The sequence below is a fragment of the Musa acuminata genome, chromosome BXJ1-6 (assembly GCF_036884655.1).
Source record: "Musa acuminata AAA Group cultivar baxijiao chromosome BXJ1-6, Cavendish_Baxijiao_AAA, whole genome shotgun sequence".
NCBI lineage: Eukaryota > Viridiplantae > Streptophyta > Magnoliopsida > Zingiberales > Musaceae > Musa > Musa acuminata.
The window spans coordinates 41,521,152-41,531,655 of NC_088332.1; the positions used below are offsets into that span (position 1 = coordinate 41,521,152).

A 10,504-nucleotide genomic window follows, 5' to 3' on the forward strand; every position below is an offset into this window, starting at 1 on the left:
CAGTTTGTGGGGTCATGGCCTACATTCTTGACTTCTAAGGGGAAATCTTCTGCCAGATTTATATCAAAACATGGCTGAATCACATAGCCTCTAGTAGATAAAACAAAAAGGGCAAAACGGCACGGCACGGCACGCATTTCGCATAACTTAGCTATGAGACAGTACAATGATACATATAACTGATGAGCCCATGAGAGGTACATAGTGAAAAGGGCAGTAGAAACAATATCTACCCCCTCCAAGAGACTAACCAGGCGGTCTTCACGGTTAACCAACTCAGTTGTTTGATACAACACGAACAAATCAGGCTGAGGTACCTGCAGAGCAACAGGAGAGGGCAGTCAAGTAAAATAAAAAGGTGCATAATCACAAATATTTAACTTGTTTAAAAGCCAGCACCAACAACATTTTTCAAAAAACAAAAAAAAACAAATGGTCAGAACATAAATGGATAGCCACAACTATAACCAAATGTGAGATTACAAAACCTCTGAAAATAGAACAGTTAATTGCATGAAGTGGGATGCTTAACTGAAGAACAGTGGAGTTAATTCTAAAAACTAGCATAACACTGTTGGCATATGAGAGAGAGAATAAGCATATCTAACACAAGCCAAATACAACAGGTACACCAAAATTTCTCGATAAGAATGATGACAATTATCTCAACAGTAACAAAAGGTATCCGATGAAAGACAAGTATGATGCAACCTTCATTTTTGACCTATTTAAAATGATCATTTTGAGTATAATCTGTTGCCAACTACTGTACTTCCACATTGATGAGTATACTTCTAACACATTTTTTTAATCTATTAAAGCAATATGTTTGTGCCATCTTCATATGACTTCTTAAAGCAGTCACCATATGTTTTGTTCAGTATATACCAAGCCAGACAATGTAGGTGTGTAAGACCATAACATACACAAATGTCCAACCATACATGTGCATGTTGTTTCATGCATGTGAATCTTCCTTTTGCAGTGATATGCACAGACACAAATCTGTAAAATCATAATGAGCTAATTTAGTGGAATGCACCATTCACCAAACTACTCATATTGTACATCGTAATTTTTTTGTAAATATAAAACAATTGAAAACTTTTCAAAAATAATTTACTAAATGAATCTAGAATTACATACAAATTTTTTTGCCAACATAGTACATTACATGATTACACATGTATACATGAACATGTATTACATACAAACTTGTCAATGCATGATGCTATTAAGCATGCACATTGCACATTGCACATTGCACATATAAACAAATGCCAGTGGTGGTTCACATGTAAAACTGTGTACAAAATATTACACAGCAATACAAACACATGAATCCAAACAACACCCATGTGGATAAAAAAAATGCAGATAATGATATTTTAGCACCTGTAGATGTTATTTGTTCCAAACTCATCATGAAATTTTTTATCACACAATAATGTCCACAACTCCATGTGAGAATTGTTAGAATCTTTTTTAGATAATTTTTACCATACTCCCAAAAACTTTATGTTACAAATATCACATACTGTACATTAGCCACATGCTAAATAACCATACTTGTCATATATTAATGAAATATGGTAATACCATGCTATACTTTGCCAATTTGTGACAAATGTGACTCCCCAAAATAATGCAACTTGCCAGTGCAATTGGGAAGGTAAACAGAGAGAACGTATGTTAGATTGAGATCAATCCATATCTGAAATAACCCTCAAGCGCTATCTGATCTGATCCAAAGATTTGATAGATTGACTTACAGTTGATTTGTATCCATTTTAAATCATTTATGGATCTCTGGCCCAATCTCTACATATATAAAAAAAGAATCAGAGAGTAGGGAATATCTAGCACAATCAGCTTTGACAGCAGCATCAGCTATGGGAATGCACAGAGAGAGTGGAAAAGAAGAGCCATAGGGACTAGGAGGGAAAGTTAGTGTATGGCACTGATGGTGATGCTGAATCAATAAGGGAAGAGAAAGAGGGAAAAGAATAGGGCTAGAAAGGAGATATAGGGAAAGATATATGGGAGGTGAGTGGCTGGAGGAGGTGCAGGTGGTGGTGGCGGGAGAGAGACACATGGAGGGTGGGGGAGGACAGCCAGTGATGGTAGCTGCAATCCATCGAAGGGGGATAAAAGGAGAGAGAAATGTGGTTGAAAAGCAGGTACTCTCCTAGGGGAGAGGCAGTGATGGTAGAACGGATGACAACATTGGTCGAGAGGGAGAACTGCCTAGGTAGCTGCACGAGAATTTATATGAAGGGTAGTGACTAAGGTTTCTCCTTCCCTTCAAGTTTGTAATTTGTGGATATCGATCTGAATTAGTTTGTAATCTGATCACTATTAGTGTAGTGAAGATTATACATTTACCACAAAGATCAGATAATTACCAGATTGGATCGAGTCAAATATGATTTGGTCCACTACACCATGGTCAAAATCTAAGCTATCAAACTACGATTTGGTGAACTTCTGCTTTGCTAAGGTATTGCCAGACAGTCAAACAGCCCCTTAAAAGACAACAAAAAGATATCAAACAATCAACTCTTCTTTTCCTTCAGTCACAATATATTTACCATTTTACTGAGATTACAATTAGAATATTAAGAAATAAATCTCTAAAAATAAGATGGTCTATATCTACAACTAATTCTGTTGGGAAAGACCATTGGTTATCTGAACATTCCCAAAGATATCCTCATGCCATCTGAAATTTCATACCACATGATATTCATAGGATTTTGCTGCAATTCAAAGTAATTAATATAACATTTAATGCCAGCATGAAGGTTTTAAGGTCTCGGTCCAATACTGATTCCAACACCTCAATAAACTGGCATCATCATATTGGTATATTGGACAGTATGCCAACATGTATTGATCAGTATCAATATAATTAAAAATGATACACACCAGTACCAAGCTCTACGGTTCGGCACCGGTCCTTGTTCAGACCGAAAATAAAGGTTAAACCTTATCAGCACAATGCAGAGCATATAAGCTAACTAAAACACTCGCATGGGTCATAATTACAGAGAAAAATGGACTACAAAAACAAGGGATTCTCTACTTACCACTTTGTTTCAGCGTCTAATTCTAGGCTTGCACCGAAATTGTGCCAGGAGTGCTATATGATCAGATGACCATTCAGGAGAAGGAATTGCAGTGTTCTTGCGTAGGTTTTCCTCATCTAGGAGCTCCAACAGAGATTCCACTGACAGAGAGTCAGCTGCAAACATGAGACATGGCTCTAAGACATTTGCATAAGTTATTCTGGAAAACATTTGAACAAAGAGAAAGGAAATAAAGAAACTATTTATTGGACAAATTGCAATCAATGGAAAAGATGTATGCCTGTATAGAATATGTAATCAACAGTGCCAATAAAATCCCTGGTGCAATTTGTGAACAAAGGTTCATGTGTCGATGCATCCATTCTCCTCCTCTGTTGCTCTAATCCAGGACTTACTCCTGCCATTCTAGCAAATGACGAGTACACACTTACCTGTTGAATGGGCATACATGTTAACACCAAGAAAAGCTTAAAAGTAAACATCAAAAGAAGAAAATAGAAGAATTACCAATGGAAGCTGGTGAGTTATCTTGTTCGTAGGGCGCAGAATTCCCACAGGATCTACGGCCAGATCTGGATGCAAAGGATCAACTTTGCCATTTGCAAGAAGTGCATGAGGAGCGCTACATATGCAACACTCATTTAGATACTATGATTCCCTTTGTTTAAGAAAATGGTAAAACTGACCAAGAATAAGTGCAGACCTTCCTGGCACAGAGTCAAAATCTCCACAGACCAACATTGGAATATCAGCACTAACAGCAATTTTCTCCAGTCCTTTTAAAAGAGTATGAACCTGAGAGGATTGCATTGACAACAACATAATGATGAAGTAGAAGAAAAACATATGTAGGAACAGTTCCAAAAAATATAGCAGGATAGAATGAAAACCTGCCAAAGCTTAACATCCTTGTGCTCATGATGAACGCTTACATGGGTGTTTGCCTGCATGGATGACCAAAAACAAATGATTCAAAGGTTATAAAATCTCACATAAATAGAAAAAATTATGAAGAAAAAGCTGTGTACAGTTTCAAAGCTGTACATAGTATTATTCCTTGAAGCTTTATGAAGAAAAAATTGCAGAAGAGTTTAGGCAACAACTTCAACAGATTGCAGACTTTCCTAACAATTTTGGAAAACAAAAGCAAGTTAAAGAAACAAAACAAAACAAACCCATTTAAGACAACAGGAAAGCTCCAATTATAGTAGCAATTTAAATGGTTCATCCACTGAATAAAAATGCAACACCAGGCTCCTTTACTAATCTCTGTTTCTTTCCAACAAAATAAAATCAATAAGAGGTCTTGGATTTGTGGGACAATTATGTTTCCTTAATCTTGCTTTTAAGTGCCAATAATCTAACTGACCCCAACTTCTTCCATAAAATTATTCAATGTCATAACAAAATAAGTTAATAAAAAACATTAAAACACTGGAGTAAAATATCATTCCAAACTAATGCCTCCATAAAGGAAAATATTACAAACATAATAGTAAAGGACAATTCACATTGTGTCAAATCCTCCAAACTAAAGCTTAAGGCACATCTTGAATTTTTGCTGTGGAAAATTCCTTATAGGATGACTTTCCTTGGGAATACCTCTTAAGTTTGCTTGGGAAGACACACAATATACATGCAAATATGCAAAGAGAGAGAAAGAAAAAGAAGGGGAGAGACAGACAGCTGGACAATTGCTCTCCAGTTTAAAAAAAAAAAACTAATCTTTCAAGATTTGAGGAACTTTATCCAGAAAATATTAATCAAATCCTTCATTCCATTGTTTTCAATCTCATATTTTCAAGGGAAGGCAAAAACAAAATGGCATATTTTTTCCCCTATGATCCAAACAACTTGTATTTGTATTTCATGAAAAATGTTCAGCTGTGGAAAGATAAGCAGATCCATAAGAAATTTTGATTAAAGAAATGTATACAATGAAGCAAAAGAGCATGCCTTTCCCTAAAACCTTGACCAACATATGCTTCAGTTTTTTGCCATAAATGCTGGACATCTTCAGCACATCAAGAAGCATATTCATACACCAAAAGATGGAAACTACTGTATGCAGTATGTAACTTTAAAAGAAATGGCAAGATCAAAACCAGCTCACCACACAGATTAGCTGCCTCTTTCCGGGATTATCAGTGCCATAATTACTAAATTTCGCTTCCAAGACCACAATGAGGGCTACATTATCCTATAGATAGATTCAACATCAATAAGAATGAGACAAATCCAGCAACGATCAGAAAACGGCAGAAAACTATAGATACAGGGCTGTCTGGCAACCTTTATCAAACGACTCAAAGCAACTTTCTTCTGACCAGCTGCCATTGCAACATCTGTCAAAGACTGTGCAGCCTTATTAAATTCAACCTGCATACAGATATTAAGTCAATCTACATTGCATCAGATGCTACCAATCACCTTGCAGAAAGAAAGTGCACGGTGCAGCTACCTCATATTTTTTAACATGTGAAAACCTGTCTCTGCGGAAGAACGTAGCACAACCATCGACAGTATTTGGATTGCCACCATAAACCTGAACCAACAATAATATCACCAAGTGTAGAAAGCAAAGTGATGGCTCTTGAAAATAATTGAGGCAAATATGAAATTAAACCTCTGAAGTTTTTTTCTTGTAAAATGCTTGATATCCATGTTTATCAAATTCTGGAGCAAAGAATTCCTCAAAATGATCATGTTGGACCTGAAAGAGATGCAAATTTAGAATTTCTTATAGTAAAATATGGTGATGTTACAAAATTAAGTAAACAATATTTTTATAGAAAAATAACACAGCCATATCCCAACAAGAGATGTTTAGAGGCAACATCTGCCTTAGTTGAGAAATCTTTTGCACTCTGATAAGCAGTGCAGTTTTATGAGCTAATATAATTTATCTTTTATTGGAAAAAAAAGAGATGACCTCCACTGCCACATTAAAGCATTAATATGTGATGCTGAAAAACACAAATGAGCAATAACTACTCAGATACAGTTAACAGCAAAAGCAATTTACTACAAGCCCAGTGATAAATATAGAATGAGAAGCAGGAAGCATTTTTCTTTTACCAACTAGATTGCACGAGATGTATGAACCAAGGAAAATGATTATGTAAAAGAACATTGCATATGTCATGTGAATACTGCCATAAAGGCACATTGTTTGTTATGAAATATTTAACAGAAAGAATCTAGGAGAACCAGACAATAATATTGTAGTGAGACCAGAAAGAGTGAGAAAAGCTAAAATTTTGGCTCAAGAGAATATTTAGTATTTTACAACAACAAAAGGAAAAAAAAGGAACTATGGAATATGTACCTCTTGAAGACAAAGTATATCAGCATGGTAGCCAATAATTTCCCGCAGCAAGTTTTGCCTGCGGTAGGGCCACGAAAGGGCCCAGGTTGGGCAATAGCTATAAGCCTCGCTTGTAGCATATGCATCAGAGAGAATGTTGTATGAAAGAACTGAGAAGGTCCCAGAAGATGTTCGGCCATCTAGATCTAACTGCCCCAAGAGGTCCCCACTCACTGGAACCATGCGGCGAGGAGTTGGAGAGGGGGCTGGAATTACTCGTGATGTCAAAACAGTATTGACATTTCCAACAGGTATTCTTGTCTCCACATCTATTGCTACACATTCAAACTTAAGAACATGATTAATATCATCAGCTGTTGGAGTATATGTCCTAGAAAAGGCTACTTCAGACCAGGTTTCCCCATTTTTTTCAGCAACAGTTGTAGGATATATAGGAATTGGACCATTATTAAGGCCTGGACTCTGTACTAAATTAGGTGCAACACCAGACAGCCCTGTGCTAAAACTTCCAGATCCACTACTATTAAAGCGTCCAAAGACCTCTTCCTCATCAGTTCCATTTTCATTTACTGTTTTCTTTGCTCGGTCATGCAATGAGCGATGGTGCTGCCAAGCATCAGAGAAGCACCTAGGAGTACAATGGTAACTCTTGGCAATAGGCACTTTCTCCTTAAGACAAACAAGGCACTGTAAGGTTGCTTGCTCAGTTGGGTGTACACTGCATACAGCAACTCTTTGATCACCTTGATTTCGGTACCTGCATAAAAGAAATTTAAATTTATTATTCATAACATAAAATTCTCACATTGCATAAGATCAATTAAAGGTAATGTTAATAATAACACCTAAATAACAAACATCAAATGGTTACTTTACAAAAGCAAGGCATCGTTTTAGGTGCCAACAACGACATGGAACATGATGATATACCAAGAAAAATGTCCTTTGCTGGCGAAGCAATTGCCTCATGGTGGTGGTTGTTCTGTGTATGTGAAGAGTAAGGAATGTATTCTTTACCTGGTTATGCCATATCGCTATGTATAAATTATACTTCAAGTAAGCTGTCTTATGAGTCTTCATTATAATTCTAAGTATAAAAATTATCCATGTTCCAGTTCACCTAAATTGCAGAAGAACGACAACTGCTAGCAAACATCATGAAGCAGAATGAGAAGTAGAAAGACAAAAGCTTCTGTTTTCTTAGCATATTTTATGCAGATCAAATGCCTGTGTTTTACTCTACACTCCATATGTACTTAGTTTCCCATTTCATATATAGAGAAATGGACAACATCATGATGGTTTGACTGATTGAATTAGAAATTTGGATGCGCACAGAAATGTCGGTATATTAATGCTAAGAGAAGATTTGAGTGTGCAAATTAAAATGGATAAAATATTCTAGAAATAGAAGTTTTAGGTATCACAGATCTATAATTCAGCAAAAACTAGATTGCCGGAGACATTATTCATAAAATTAAAATGGAATGGTTAAATTAGAGAGCAACACCACAAGCTTTGTGATATCATCATGGGCCTCTCGGATTGAAGGATAATATTTTTGAATATAAAATTAACATCTGTTTTATGGATTAGACCACTGAACTATTAGGAATCCTCATGTACTGCAGAATTGAGATGGATATTAGGAGTTACTCCAAAAAAATAGAATATGCAATCGTCACATTGTAAACAATTGAGTATAGCTACAACCAAGGACAAAATGAGGAAAGACCAATTGACATTGTATAAATATTCCCCAAGGAGAAGTATAGATACACCAATTATACATGGAGACGAATCAATTAGGATTAGTGGTGCAAAGAGTGGCAAAAAGGAGACCTAAGGAAGCTTGATTAGAAACAATAATAGAAGCTCTGAGATCTCTGAGTTTGCTAAGTGGTATAACCCTAGATAGAGCTCAATGATGGGTATGTAGCAGCTCCCAAATAACTGGGACATAACAACTTGTTGTTGGATCCTACCAAAAGAAATCCCTAGTACAGTTCTGGTGCTCCAGGAAAGGTCACACTTACACGATCAACCAACAAAGGTAGGAACAATCGAAGGATGCCCAAAGAAATCAACCTACCCATTCAGCAATGACAAGATTATGCTTTCTTTGTAACCAAAATATAGAAAGAAAAATCTAAAGATCATAAAGTTGAGATGATGTCGTGTCAATTTGTTTTTATCAAGAAGTCTCCCAGCACAACTGTTGAAGTTCTTCAAATGACCATTATTACAAGTCTGATATGCCAATACTAAAAAATGGACAATAAACAAAGTCTAGAACTTCATTAAATTTTCTTCTGGTGTTCCAGCAAAAATAAAGAAAGCTATTTAATAAAAAATTTTGAGGATATGTTATGGAACTTTTTCGTTTGTAAGAAATAATTGTTCAAGTGCTACAGTTTACAGAGAAGGACGTTGAACAGAGAGGCAACATATTTGGGGATGTTTATAGCAGGTTTATCTCCAACTAGCCCGATACACAAAGATCATACTAAACTGCAATTCAAACAGACTGATGCACTGAGACATGTGTCAACAACAACAAAATTAGCACTTTAATTGACAGTGTATTTTTCTGAGATGAAAATGGAGAGAAGCATTCTGCAATTTAGAAATAGCAATTGAAAGAACAACTTTACATATATATGTTTCATATTGTGAAAAGACCCACATTTACTAAACCAAACAGACAATATCATTGAAATAAGCAGATAAACAGCCATCAAGTATGAGTTCCCTGAAACTGCCTCAAAATATCAGCTTCCAGAAAACAAGTAGCAAATTTTTTTATTGGAAAACGTGACAACTAGCAATCGTGGAATGAGCACACGTTAAAAAAGATAATTTGACAAAGTTCAACAGATCTTGGTGCCTCACAAAACCCCTTTCCCATATGCAAAAATAATAAGAAAGAAACTGGAGAATCCAGCTACAACTTTGTGGCTCTAATATAAATGAATTAGATGATTCATTGCAAAATAATTGACTTAACTAATATCAGGTGAACTTTTAGCTGAGGTACTAGATGCAACCACTAGTACGAGGTATCAACGTAAGAAAAGCTTTATCTAGTAGTATACCTGCCACTGGGGAAAGAATATCAAACACGACTAGTTATAAACAAAAACCACAATTAAGCAGCATTGGCTATATATCTAAGACCAACTCGAATCATCACCCAGATGCTAATTACCGGAAACATACCCATATAGGAAATACATGGAAATGAAATGCCACTAAGAACATAGGAAAGGATAGCAAGTCTTGGAAAACTAATCAAACGTTGGAGAACGAACGCTAACTTATAAATGAGCAGCGATCAAAGCAATAGTTATAAAAAAGGACAAAAAGCGACAACACACCACTTATATCTCATGCAGTAGCCATTGAGCGGGGCAGATTCAGGGACATCGTCAGTCGAGATGGAGCCGTCCGGCCGGCGCAAGAGAACATAAGGCGTAATCTCGCAGCCAACCACAGGGATCTCCGACGGCAGGTGAACCCGCAGCACGGTCAGCATACTTCCCCGCCGTCCAATTCGACCCTCCCAAGTCCAAACCCTAGCAGCCCCAAAACCTCCTCCACCTCCGACCCCGATCTCGTAAGCACGACGCTGATTCCAGATAGGCGGCGGCGGCGACGGAGCGGATCCGCCATCACCCGACCCTAGGTTCCGCCAGCGTTGACCACCTGAATCCAAAGCCTAGCGATCAGAAGGCAGCTCCAATGCGCACAATCGAACAGAAAAATGAAGGGAAAAAAGCACCTTCTGACAAATCCTAGAAGAAACAGATGCCAGGGGCATCGTCGTGCAGACAAAAACGCAAAAAATCATACCTTTGGCTCGATCTACGGCTAGAAATCCTTGGAGTGGGGGCCGCCGAACGAAGCTGGAAGAGGCGCGATTAGGGGATGCGGGAGCGAGAGACGAGAACGGATTGGAGGTTAGGGTTTTGAAGGTGAGAGGGGGGGGGGAGAAGAGGGAGTGGTTGAGAGCCGAGACTGTCCGCCGCTGTGTGAGAGATGGGAAGAGTACTACGACCACCTGCGATTTGCTCTCTCGCCCCCCTTT

At 37.4% G+C, this 10,504-nt stretch overlaps 1 protein-coding gene across 1 annotated transcript; it reads right to left on the reverse strand.

The window, feature by feature from the left end:
* Positions 1 to 110: 110 nt before the first annotated feature.
* Positions 111 to 10,496, reverse strand: LOC135677040 (carbon catabolite repressor protein 4 homolog 1-like). The gene is made up of 13 exons (XM_065188904.1): positions 10,270 to 10,496; positions 9,795 to 10,122; positions 6,418 to 7,174; positions 5,716 to 5,802; positions 5,551 to 5,634; positions 5,382 to 5,468; positions 5,203 to 5,289; positions 3,980 to 4,033; positions 3,793 to 3,884; positions 3,597 to 3,711; positions 3,370 to 3,520; positions 3,090 to 3,244; positions 111 to 317 (listed from the first exon to the last, which is right to left on the reverse strand). The coding sequence occupies exons 2-12, from the start codon at positions 9,950 to 9,952 to the stop codon at positions 3,099 to 3,101; spliced, it is 1,818 nt and encodes a 605-aa protein (XP_065044976.1). The 5' UTR covers positions 9,953 to 10,122; positions 10,270 to 10,496; the 3' UTR covers positions 111 to 317; positions 3,090 to 3,098.
* Between the last annotated feature and the right edge of the window lie 8 nt (positions 10,497 to 10,504).